The sequence below is a fragment of the Ixodes scapularis genome, unplaced genomic scaffold (assembly GCF_016920785.2).
Source record: "Ixodes scapularis isolate PalLabHiFi unplaced genomic scaffold, ASM1692078v2 PGA_scaffold5__190_contigs__length_132052651, whole genome shotgun sequence".
NCBI classification, from domain to species: domain Eukaryota; kingdom Metazoa; phylum Arthropoda; class Arachnida; order Ixodida; family Ixodidae; genus Ixodes; species Ixodes scapularis.
The window spans coordinates 70,561,494-70,574,583 of record NW_024609880.1 but is presented as its reverse complement, the minus strand read 5'-3'; the positions used below and the strand labels follow the sequence as shown (position 1 = coordinate 70,574,583).

At 45.8% G+C, this 13,090-nt stretch overlaps 1 protein-coding gene across 1 annotated transcript; it reads right to left on the bottom strand.

Moving 5' to 3' along the window:
• Positions 1-12,427: 12,427 nt before the first annotated feature.
• Positions 12,428-12,814, bottom strand: LOC121838164 (piggyBac transposable element-derived protein 3-like). Its single transcript, XM_042294244.1, has one exon. It carries the CDS (start codon positions 12,812-12,814, stop codon positions 12,428-12,430), a length of 387 nt encoding a protein of 128 aa, XP_042150178.1.
• Between the last annotated feature and the right edge of the window lie 276 nt (positions 12,815-13,090).

Here is a 13,090-nt window from a genome sequence, read left to right as displayed (position 1 = left end):
AAGGAGAAGGCCTTGTGTAGGGCGACGAATTTCTTCTCCGCGCGCAAGGCGAGCCGCGCAGACTCTTGGTATGCCGTCTCTTCCAGGAAATGTTGCTGTTATTCTTCCAAGTTTCCATAGGAGCGGTGGCGTGTCGTCCTTTATGATAACAATGTCTCCCGGTTACGTCCGGCGGACGCCCTCAAAGCCGACGCCGACGTCGACCGAGGTCTCGGCGTTCGCCACGAACCTGGCGCGTTCCTGGGCTCCTGCTCGAAGTCGAACTCCTCTGGATCACTCCTAGACCTTCCGCCACGCCTGCGGTAGTACCTTGCGTAGAAGCGTCGATGTGGCTTCCGCTGGACTCGGCTGTCCCTGTATATTCGTCCTCCTCTTCGAACTGGAAGTGGGGTCTTATGTCTTCGGCGGGTAGTGAGCTCCTGGTCATACCTCTGTAACGGCGGTAGTAGCGGCGTAAACAGGGTCACCCAGGCTGCAGCCATCGCTGCGATGGCGGTTGCTGCCGCGGCGAGTCCGGCACGAGCACAACGTCATGGTTGCTGCCGCGGGTCGTACTCTGCCGCGGCAACGGCAGAGTACGAGGTGGGGAGTGAGGTCACTAGCCCCGCTAACAATGTGAAGCACGCAACGCTCCCAGCATGCGTTTCGCGGTAAAGATTGCGGTTGCATAAGCTGCCGCGACAACGGCAGCGTACGAAGTTTTTCATATAGATCCTTTTGCTGTTTACCAAACATGAATTGCCGCTTGCATCCCAAGCGGCTTCTGGTTACTGCGTCTTTGCAAGCCTGTCGAGATTGCTTATATGTCACCAGTGCTAGAAAACATGAATGCTACACGGACAACAATGTTGGAGGTTTAATGAGGGAATTCGGCTGTACAATTTAACCTCTTGGAGGAGGCAAGTTGGTTTACAAAATATTCGAAACATCTGAACAGACCTCCCGCGTCTTCGTTCGTTTTGGTGTTTCCTTTCTTTACGAAGTGAGTGGTATTGTAGGCTCAATGATGTCCTAGTCTCATACAGAGTGAGAACGACATGGCGTGTATTTCAAACACCCAGCCTTCATCCCGCGCTCCATGCCTTCCACAGTGCTTTGACAATGCGCGCGCGCTTGATGTGCACGAGACGTTTAAGCGTCTTTGAGGGGTTTACTCAAGCTTGAGGGGCGACAAGTGTAGCTCCTTCCTGTTGTTCTCCCTTTGTCAGTGACTTTAGAGTTATTATAATGCACACTATGCACTCTGGAAAGTGCATAGCGTGTTTTGATTTCCATTTCTTGCACAAAATAATATTAGCGAATATGTTTATATTGAGAAACATAAGTGTACTCATGGTTATTTGCAGTTGTGCCCTTACTGGGTTCCTCAAGAGCATAGGGTGCTAACCAGCCGATGTCAACTACTCAAGGATTAAAGCTCGTTTGAGTTTCTAATGAGGAGACAAAGACATGTCTGTCTAGTGATAAAACTCAAGTGCATGTCCAGTAACTAAGCTCAAAGTAATGAATGACAAAAGTCATTTATATATCTAATGACTATACTTAAAATAATCAATATTGAGCTCTTAATGATGAAACTCATTTGCAAATGGAATAAGTAAATTCGAAGTAATCAATATTGATTACTTGACGATTAAACTCGTTTGCATTAGTAATGAGTAAATTCAAATAAATGGATATTGAGTTCATAATGAAAAATTCAACTGCAATATTTTTAATGAGTAAATAATATATATATATATATATATATATATATATATATATATATATATATATATATATATATATATATATGCATTGAGTTATAATAAACAAACTCAACTGAATCCTTAATTAGTAAATTAAAAATATACATTGCACATTCGTAATGAAAAAAACTCAAATTCATTCTTATGAGTAAATTAAAAAAAGAATATATATTGAGTTCTCAATGATTGAACCATTCGCATTCCTGAACAATAAATTCAATAGATTTGATACTGAGTTTCTTAAAATTAAACTCATTAGACGTTTAGTTTATATTGAGTTTGAATTGAGTCAAATAGGAATACATTTAAAACTCCATTGAAACCCATCGATAATTTTTTGTAAATGGGAATCGAGGCCTACTGCTCGCCGTTATCGATCCTCCCCCACACCTGCGATTTAAAGGTTAGTATTGCCTTACGCTGTTCTTGCGCATGTACGTGCTCGTCGCCCCGCCGGTCGCTGGTTTCTCGCTACAACCAACATGGCAGACGTACGCTTAACATCGAAATTCGACTATGAGTGCAGGCAAAGGCACGGGCGCTAGCACCTGGTTTTCGAGAGCGGTCTCGCTGCGCGAGTGCTTGGGCGAGCGGAGTATTCTTCAGAACTACGCACTAGTGGCCTGGCCTTTGCCAGCGTACAAGCCAAATAGCGAGACGGAGCATGTTTTTTGGCACCCCACTAGGCGCTGTGCATTTCAGATGTTGTCTATATTTCGAGGAGAGGAAAGCCTCCATCTTGGCCGTTCCCCACAACGAGGACGACGACGACAGCCAAAGCATCGGCAGGCTTATTCTTATGTTACTTTAGCCACGTCTCCAAAATCAACACACTTTAACTTTCAAACGGATTGTAAGGAGCACGTATCACACGCGATACTTACTTGCGGAGCTATAAAGCAGCCGGATCGCAGCGGACGCGAGCGGACAACGCATCTCACTATCGACAGCAGCGCCACCTCTGCATCCCGACCGGCTGCGCTCCGGTGCTAACACCTCCCATTCTAGCCACCCTAGTGACACACGGTACGGTCGTGTTCTGTCGCCATGTTATTTACCAATGTGATCTCATTTCGAAACCCAAGTTGCGGAACCACACAAAATTTATCGTGCTGAAACTTTCCTAGTGTGTTGCCTCATACCTCATGGATGTAGCATCCAATAGGCCATGTAAAATGCTGCCTTTACTCGCGCAATCAAATAACAAAAAAGAAAGAAAAAAACACGAGAGTTTATAAGACGCGCTCATGTTTCGCTGGCGCAGCCACCCGATGCCCGTTTCGTTCGCGAGGCGCTGCTTGTTACTGCGCATTAGCGTGGACACGACTTTTAGCCCCGGATGTGATGTGTCTGCCGTGTTCCCCATCCGAGCCAGACACTAAATTCTTGTTGCTCGCGCACTCCCTCGGGTGCTCCAATCTACCCTCTCGCCTTGGTTCCCTTTTCTTTTTGTTTTTTTGAGAGTCTCTGCCTTAGCTAAGGGACCCCCCTGTGCGGGGTCTTGTTGCGCTGCGAGAGCAACGGCAGCTCGTAATGAAGACCGTAATGAGCAGTAATTAATCGACAAGTAAAGACGGGATGGGCTCTGTCTGTCTCTCACTCACCCCGCACGTTTCCCTTTCCCCACTCCCGCCGCGTATTCCGGTAATTCTGTTGGCTCAGCAGATGAGGAAAAAACAAAACAAAAAACGATATTTTTATTGGTGCAAATGCGAGTTGTGCTGACGTTGAGCGGACAACGGAGATTTCGGTCCAATCTGCCGGACGTTCTCCTCCCAGTGAGGGAAAGTCCGCCTAGAATGCAGAGTGTTTCCAACTGTTAGATCGAGGACACGTGGTTTATGGGGTGCGTTTCCGACGGGAGAGGCGATGCGTTGATGCTCCAGCGTTGCGCGTTCATCGTTTACAAGCGTCTCCGCCTCTCGGCTTGCTTTAGTTCTTGACGGGCGACAAAGGAACGCATGCGCACTGGCGACCAATGGGCGCAGGAGGCGTCCGCCACTGTATTGGAAACGCTCTCCGTGAGTTGATCCCTGTCTTTAATCTAGGCACTCCAAGTTAGGGTGGTAATGGGACGCTTCCGCGGGGAATCGCACACGCCTGGCTAGGAGAGAACGGCTCCGTACGCAAACGGGTTTTACAATTACGTTGTTGGGTGGCGCTGCGCGAAAGAGATAGCTCGTTCGGTGATTCCGAGATTTCAACGTGGGGGAGAAAACCTGCGTAGTTTAGAGCGCCGGAGGAAGGTATATTATGCTGCGCTTCACTTTTAAGTGCGAACGTAACGGAAGAATGCGAGCTTCGGGGTTTCAGCGTCCCTGCCAAGCATCACGCTCGCTCGCAAAATGCAAGCGTCGTTAAATGCAACTTGCTCGCGCTTGTAGCTTCGGCAATAATCGTACAAGAGTGAAACAAACTATAAGCTCTGTCCACAAAAGGCAGCCAGCCTTTTGATTGCGGTATGTGCGTCGTAGAATACGTTTGCATGACACGCTTTAAGATGAGACGTTGGTTGACGAAGTGAAGGAGTAAAGGGAGCCGAATCATTTTAATAGCAGAGACACCCTGGGGTACGAGCTTGAGGGCTACCGCTGCGCGAGTTTTAGAGCAACCGAAACATATTTCACACCGAGCAGGTCCACTGCAGATCATGCCAAATGAAAAATAGGTAATATAAAATGTAGCGTTAACTACGTTACCCGGGCACCCTTAACAGCAGGTAAATGTGACTGAGGTCTGAGTTAACTGCATGCGGTCAATGGTGACGCCGTAACAAGGGTTTAGTTGGCAATAACTGCTAGAAACACTTAATACTTTGATGCGAAAAACTTTATTTGAAATACTGGAGACCGAATGATTCCACCGTTAATCCTCAAGCGGTCTTAAAACTCCTTAACGTAAAGCTGAATGTCAAACTGAGACCCCTTCCCCTCCGACCACGGCCCAACCAGCGGAATCAATGCCCGACTGTTTATGTCGCTTCATCTTGTTACACCACTGATATACGCGAACGCACGGTCACATCGGCGATAATTCCAGTATTCTGTTCACAAAGCATAACTTTGCAATCGCAATGTTGCTGCCATGTTGGTGACATGCAGAAATGCAAAACCACGTTGATTGTCGGTTGGCACTCAGTATCGAAAAACAGAATCGAACTCAGCACAGAAGGCACCCAGGCACCCGGCAGCAAAACCTGCCTGCCTTGGACGCGGTTTCCGGAGCTTCCATAACGGCGTCAACGTCGAAACGTCGTTCGGCAATCTAGAGGCTGCCATTTAAGCCCAGCGTACGTAGCGCTGCTGGCGCTGCTCCGGAACTTCGCGATTTCCAACGGCTTCGTTTGCTCGTTTAATAAAATTAGTTGTAAAAAAAACATTAATGCAAACGAAATGTTCTTCACGTTTGGACTGGGTGAGGGAATTACAGGCGGCCTTCGCTGCCGCTGAAGCTCAATAACTCAACAACATTGATTAAAAAATGCGCGACGTGCTCGAAAAACGAAACCGAAAGAGGAAGAGACGGGAGGGTGGAACCTTTCTTCCGTCTGCCTGGAGCAGGAGAAAAACGTCTCGTTCCTCCCTTTTTCTCGTGTCCGCCTGGCGGCGCGTCAGTCGTAGGGAGGAAGACGCGCCGTTGCTACCTTTCCCCTCCTTTTTTTCTTAAATGCATGCCCCCCCCCCCCCCCCCCCCCCCTCGCAGGCCGCTCTACTCGAGCGATTGTAAGAAGGATTTGATCGCCGATACGCCAATGGTGGGGACACTGCGCTATCTGGGTGGCTGCAAGAACCGCGGATCGCAGGGCAATGCAGAACCACGGTGATTGCCAGTTGGCTCTCGGCATCGAAAAACAGAACCGAACTCAGCACAGAAGGCACACGAATTTGAAGAGTCAAGAGTGAGCAATTGCGAAGATAATGTTGAAGTGAACGTCGTTACACTCCATTTTATTTACATATATACATTTGAGGAGACTATCAGAGATCAAACAGATTTAAAGCGCGAGCTCTTTTTCTCAAAAAAGCTTCGTGCTTCGTCGTTCTCCATAGTCTATGCTCCTACAATATCTACAATTGAGTCGTTCTGATTAGTTCAAAGTGTCCAGTTTTTCAAAATAGTTATTTCTACTGGAGAGAAGCTTTCCAGATGGCAGAAGTTTAAAGACGCAGAGCTTTTGGAACGAAAACGTGCTTGCGCTCCACGAACTCATTAACAACCCTTATACACCTTTGCAAGTGGGATCCCGGCTTAACCTCGAATCGTGCGCCAAGGTGAGGCGGATCTACTCTCCAGCCAGGACGTTCGCTGGTTGTCGTACAATGTTGCCAAGCGTCTCTCGCCGAAGCGTACACCACTGAGCGCAGAAATAAATTTTAAAAAATAATTATAAAACGTACACGTGTCGTCTTCGACAGCGAAACAGCAAGGACAATTAAATAAAATGCCTCAAGCGGTAACAAATCGAAAATTTTCAAAAATATCTAAAGTCTCAAGGCGCGCTCTTCAGAATGCGCCGAAAGTCGCATGGCCTTTGCATCAACGATGGCTGCGCTCGGGGCAGCTCTGGCTTCCACAACATGCAGGAACAGAGGCTGCGATCGCTATAAAGTCAGCTCCAACCCTGAAAGATGCCCCGTCCTACAATATGTGACGCTACGATTCTGTGTGGATACCTCCTCCTGCGTTCCGAGACAGTAAGTGTGCCGCTAACGTAAGCCATCGGCGATGCAGCAAACGGCACCATCTTGTCATCGCGCACCCCAATGACGTGCCCCTGGCGCACCCCAGCATGGCGGAAACGGTACGGGGCGCCAGCATCGCTCAAAATGGCAGCGCACAGGAGTCTTTCTTGCAAACGTGTATAACACCTTTTCAAGCAAGATGTTAGTGCTGGAATTTGAGGTGTGCGTGCGCTCTCACAACAAATACATCCCGATCCAGCGATTTTCAAAAAATTGTGTATTGTGCACCGCAGGGTGCAGCAAAACAGCATATCACGAAGGAACTTGGCCAACAGACTTGGAAAACAGGGCGCCACCAAAAGCATAAATCTCAGGAACGTCACCTTTGGTTCAAGAATTAAACAAACAAGTAAGCATGTAAAGATTGAGTGGGTTGAGGAACAAAGCATCATTAGTGCTTGTATAAAACTATTCATTTTTATTTACAGGGCGTCCCAAAATAAAACTGATGATCCGCAATAAAATGACTCGCAAACATAAGCGACCTGAGACGTTAAGCAGGACTATTTTTCGAATACGCGTTTTACTGGGCACATTCGCGCAATAAAATTGCAAGTCTTGACTACGATTAGAAAAGAAAATTAATGAACTGAGTATGGCACAAGACATTCTCGCAAGCATTTTGCGCGCTTGAAGTTGAGATTCGCAAATGTATGCGTTAATGTGTCCAGTTAATGATGTATTAAGTTTCCACTTTAAACGCGAAGTCACTGTTATACGCTGTCCATTTTATACCTTCATTTATTTTGGGGACGCCTCGTAAAATGATTTTCCAGTCTTATCATGTTCTTTTGTAGGTGCTCGTACCGTGAAAAACAAAATGCTACCGGGTTATTACTTTTTATAGTTGCATAACTCATCATCATTAACAAGTTACATCGCGTGCTTATAAAGGCACCCCAGGTTACATTACATTTAGGGGCTGGTGCGTCCGCACATTTCTAAATTTCATGAGATCTCATCAACTTCCCCTATCTTCTTTAAACTGTTGTGTATGAAGACGTTTTAAATACTATAATTTCCCTCAAACACTTCTTTGCTCTAAAACGTTTTAGGGAACAAGCTACAACAAGTGGGACAAAGAACAAACATAAATCTCCAAACACAGCTAGGTGACTGGCGAGCGACCGAAAAAATCCGCCTAGTCCGGGTATCGAACCCGGGACCTCTCCATTACAAATGGAGCGCTCTACCAAATATTGAGCAAACACTTGCATCGACCGAACGACCTGCGGCGCGCCCTTCGCCAACGGCGAATGCCTGATAACCGCGACTTCCATGGAAATAGGTGACGCCTCCCACCACTCCAGATTCGATGGGAAAAACCCCAAGAGTGTTGGTCATCCATCCACTGAGACCGAGCCAGACCTGTCCGCGCCGAGGTCATTGTATTACCAAGGCAGGCAGCTTTGCGTCTAACCTCTAATCATCCCAACCAGAGCTCGGTGTTCTGGCATCCCCATGCTCTCTCATCTTCTCCTCTCCCTTTGGTTTTATACGTATATGCCATTCCAATGTTCACAAATCCACAACCCAGCGGGCATATTCGTCGCTTCGCAAAGTCAGCGAGTCTGGAAAATCACGCGCCAACCGAACGAACGCCGAAAATGACACCGGCCAGAAGTCATTCTTGTGGGAAGTTTTATAGTGGTAATCGTACTTCGCACGCTTCGGGACGGTTTGTAGCAAAGATTTTTTTTTTCTTGTTCTGGCGCACAAAAGAGATACGAAGCGCATCTCTCTACAACCCCCGAGCGGAAGCCGCAGAAAAAGCCCAAACGACCGTTTCGAGGCTCCCTCCGCAAATGAAAATGGCTCGCCGGAGAGCTTGCGGCGGTACGTGAACATGTGGCGCAATTCGGAGGCTAGGCTACGTGCGCCGCAGTTTACAGCCGGACAATTTGACGTGCTCGTCGGTATTGTTATACCAGGCGAGACGCGGTCTCATTAGACAGCTTCATGACGTGTTACATTGCGACTACAGTAAAGTGCACTCTGTGCTTCCTGCGGCGAAAAGAACGACGCGGTGCATGTCGTAATGAAAATAGAGGGAGGCGAAGGCACTACGAACAGTGTTTTCTGGAATTTAAATGGAGCGTTTCGAATCCTAGATGATGTCGACTTCATTCCACAATAAGCGTCGTAGGCGCGTGGGTTGGAGCTAAGAAGTAAAACGGTGGCGAGGTTGTATAAGTAAGAGAAAAGAGAGTACTGATTGCACCTGCGCATTTATTAATACACGGAACCGTGAGCGCCTGTGCACTTAATGGACGGGTATCTTTATGCAACAATTAAGGCCCTACAGGAATATTGTTTCAGTAAAGCAGTAGCACTACATACAGCTATTTAACTACTAGAAACAACTACACCTTCGACTTTGCGTGTTGGGGGATTGGTGGTCGGGACACTGTAGACAGGGGTGCATGCAACAAAAGCTCGCGCTGCAGAATAAAGGGTACCTGGGTTCAATACTAGTTATTCCCTTACACACGCCCTACGGGGGTGGGTTACACCCCCCTTGTTTTTTTTTAAGGCACCCCCTTAATTTGCAACAACTCTTCTATTCTAAATGCCCCCACCCCCGCCCCCCTATTTTCAATTTCTGGGGATACCCCTCATCCCCATTTCTGCCCTTTCACCTGGTTGAGCCTCGGATCAACGTGCGGTCGTGTTCCATTACTCTGGGATGCATGTTAAAGATACAAGGCTAGCAGTGGTGCCGCACTTACAAAATGTTTCCTCTACAGGGAAGACACAAGACACCGATTGGGACTGACTTATTTTCCTGAGTCGAGACATACCCGTAGAACAATAAATCACTTTCCAAGGTCAGGACTATCTAGTATCAGTTTTCAAAGCTCCAATATTTTTGCACGAACGGCAACGACAGGTGAACAAGGTCGGTTAAATTTGAGCACCCTTGTTCTCGCCAATCAACCCTACAAGGACCATCTTATTAGAATCAATTATTTAGTTTGCTATTTTATTAGGATGGGGTTAGGCTTTCTTGGTGTTGAGAAACTGTGTAATGCCGTAGCTGGAACTTTGGGTTTGGCGGTTTGGATCTGGACAGGGTGGTCATACGGACGGTTGAAAATGATTAATGGCTTTACTTTTCCGCGATGGTGGTATGCATACCCAGTATACGGGAAACAAAATAGAAAACACTTCTCACAATGCAGCAAAAAAAGCATAATTGTCCAAAATGTCAACAACCTCCGAAGGCAATTGTTTCGATGTATACCGTGATGTGAGAATCGCGTTTTCTAACTCCTTGATAATCGGCTTCAAATTGCTGGGGCTTGTTTACATCTTCCTGAAGTTCAAGTAAGAGGTAGGGCTCTTATATCCCTCGTATCGCAGAAAAGTTTAATTACGCGTCGCAGACTCAAACTCGTACTGCTGTTCTACGACGATTAGATATATATATATAAATAAAGATATTAATTGTAATTGTGTTGTGTTGTGCACATGTTTAGGCGAGGGGAAATTAGCATCAGTGGGTGTCTTGTGTCTCAGCTGTTTATGAGCAAGTCAGCCAGTGCAGTACAACCGCTACCCTGTGGTCTTTAACGTGCATCACGCAGTAGTGATAGACGACTGCACGCCGGTACGATGCTCATCCAGATCAAAACTGGGAGGGGTGTGCAATGCCTCCTCTAACTATACTAAGACTTATAAGGAATCGGTTAGAAGTAACGAAATCGCTTGTGATCTTTTACATTTATTAGTTATTTTGTAAGGGAATGATTACATACTTTAAGATGTAATTACCAAGTCATTTCCTTTTATTGTTACGTGAGGGAATGATTGTTATTCGTTACATTTTTGTTTTTATTCACGGAAAAAAAGGCAGAAACTTTAAACATTGACAAGAAAAACGTTTTTTTTTAAGAAAACATTTATTGGAATTGTTTTGTCACCTGCATTTCTCAAACGCAAGGTCTGGCCTTCTTCATCTGCTCAAAAACATTCTTCAAGTTACTTAAAACTTCAACTCAAATCTTTTTTTTTTCTTTTTCATGCATTGCCTGTTTGCAGTTTGTAGCTCGTCAGCTTTCTCGCCCACAACAAAGGGAGGAGCACATTGATACAAAGAGCCGGACCCTCCATGCAAACAATGTTAGGAAAACTCCCAACATAAAAAAATGTTCTTTCAACGAAAAAAAAAAAGAACTTTTGATGGACACACAATTTGGTGTAACGGATCTGTGCGCGCCGTTTCTTTTGCGCCTTCACTATTTCTTTGCTTCCTTCTGACCGAGAGAGAGAGATAGAGATCACTTTGTATTAACTTCAGGGATCAAGATGATTTACACTGGGGCAAATACGAAGTTTGGGGGAGCCGTAGCAAGGTCACAGCAACTCAATGTGACAGCAGGATCTAACTGACGTTTTGGGTGTCGAAAGGGTGGGAGGGGCCTTGGGAACGCATTTTTTTAACCACTCAGTGGCCCGTCCAGGTGGCAGCAATATTTAGAAAAGGGTGAATTGAAAAGGTTTTCAACGCGGTGGACCACATTATCGCATAGAAACGAATCAAGATGTCCGATAAAACTTTTGAGAGCCAGATGTTGCTCTAGGTCACAAAAAATTGTGAGTGGCGGCTACAATAAACGCTTTCCTAACACTTGTCTTTTTTTCTTACCCTAGAACAGGAAGGTTGAAAGTAACGCCTCGAAAGTAACGGATTACTTTTTGAAGTAACGGCCACTTACTTTTATGGAAGCGTAATTGTAACTGTAATTAGTTACATTCAGCCACGAGTAATCGTAAATGTAATTCGTTTTTTTTGTAACATGTACAAGCCGACTATACTTGGTTTCAGCTTAAGTCCAGACGCAGCCGAGGCTACAAGCACGACCTTGTGGCTGCAAGAGGCGCTCAGGGAGGAACGGACAGGCAGAAATCTTATCTCTCAATGTGTTGAAGACGCTGAAGCCTCAGGCGCCGACATCTTGACAGCATAAATCCGCAATAAAGTTCTGGGATGCACGTGAATTTGCACTTCTAACATCTCTATTAATATAGAATGTGTGTAGGAAAGGCCTTTCGAAAATCGCACGTGAATGGCAGTTTTTAAAACACAATTTTTATAGCTGTACGATTAAAAAATACTCGTAGTCATGGACGATTTCCTCTTGTAAGCATCTACGCATGGATGGATATACCGTAAGCGACCTTATCTTCGTGGGCTTAACGTTCTGGGAAAGGTGGGTTCCGGAAATCGTTCGCGGACAGAACATTTTACGATTGGGAGAGGTATATGCATTTTCAAGTCGCGAAAATTACGTCATCGTGAACATTATACTGTTTACAGTATTATTAAGAGGCGCTTGGCTGCATTAGCGGTATTTAATCAGCACAAAATAAAAATTTCTGCATAATATCATAAAAAAGCGCATTACGCTTGGCTATAAACCTTTTTCGTGTACCCTCGTTCCCAGCCATATAATAGGCGTATCTGGGATGGGCGACAAAAATAATAAAAGTTTCAACCTGAACATAGCAAACAAATAGAAAGGAGGAAAAACGAGAACGTGTGACGGTTACGCTATTATCCTATTATCCTATTGGCGCGGCGACGGCAAAACAGTGTTTTCGCCCATATTGGAAGTGACGACAATTCAAGATGGCGGCGCCCTCGTGAAGACAGTCCATAGGCGAAGAGCCGCCCAAAGGGCTGTGTGATGTGAAGAAGTTGTCCATGAACACGGAATGATCAGTGGTCATAAAAACATATTTCAATGCAGTAAGTATCACACGGCTGCCCAAATGTTCGGTGGTTGATGCTTCAACATTCTTTCCACAGTTGATTTCAATATGAAAAGGATATCCCGATGCACAAGACCCACTGCTTATACCCAAAACGAATGGGCTTCCCTCTGATGAACATCTTGCAGCTATGCCGTCTAAAGTAAGGCACCATTTGCTTATTCACACTGAGCTACGTTGCAAATACACCGAACTGCAGCAGGCTTTTGTTGGCTGCTTGCAAAAGCAGATCAAGTTTCCAAATCTTGTCGTTTTGTTCAGTGTTTCGTTGTTGGCTGCGTGCAGGTACTTTATTTGTCGAAACTTGAACCGGCTCATCACTTTTTCAACGAGAGGCACGTTCACGTCTTCTTCTTTGGACCAGCACAGATCCTCTCGCGGTAACGAATGGTAGCCGGTCAAGAAAAGTATACCCAGGAATTTGAAAAGGTCCGTTTTCTGAGTAAACTGGTGATCATTCCTCTGGCGGGCATATCTATTAGTCTCGGTGATGAGGAGATCCATCACTTCTTGATTAGATAATTTCTTGACGAGGTGTACATGCTCCATGCCTACCAATCGGGACGCAGGACGCGAAGAGATTCAGGCATAGTTGGAGTGATTGGGTCTGAAAAGATCTCATGAACCTGCCAGTGTTTTACAACTTCCGTTTTTTCTTTTTCTATTTGCTGACTGTTTAACCGTTCGGTCAACATTTCTAGATTGCACTTCAACTTCACCGGCGACATCGCAAGGCAGTGTAGACGTTAGCAATACACCAGCGTTTTCCTCTTCCTCTTCGGTCAAAGGATCATCTCCATTTGATGGTGGCAGGATTACCAAGTT

What these genes read in the sequence shown, in the direction of transcription:
- LOC121838164 (XM_042294244.1), bottom strand. Translation starts at nt 12,814, where the DNA reads ATGGAGCATGTACACCTCGTCAAGAAATTATCTAATCAAGAAGTGATG.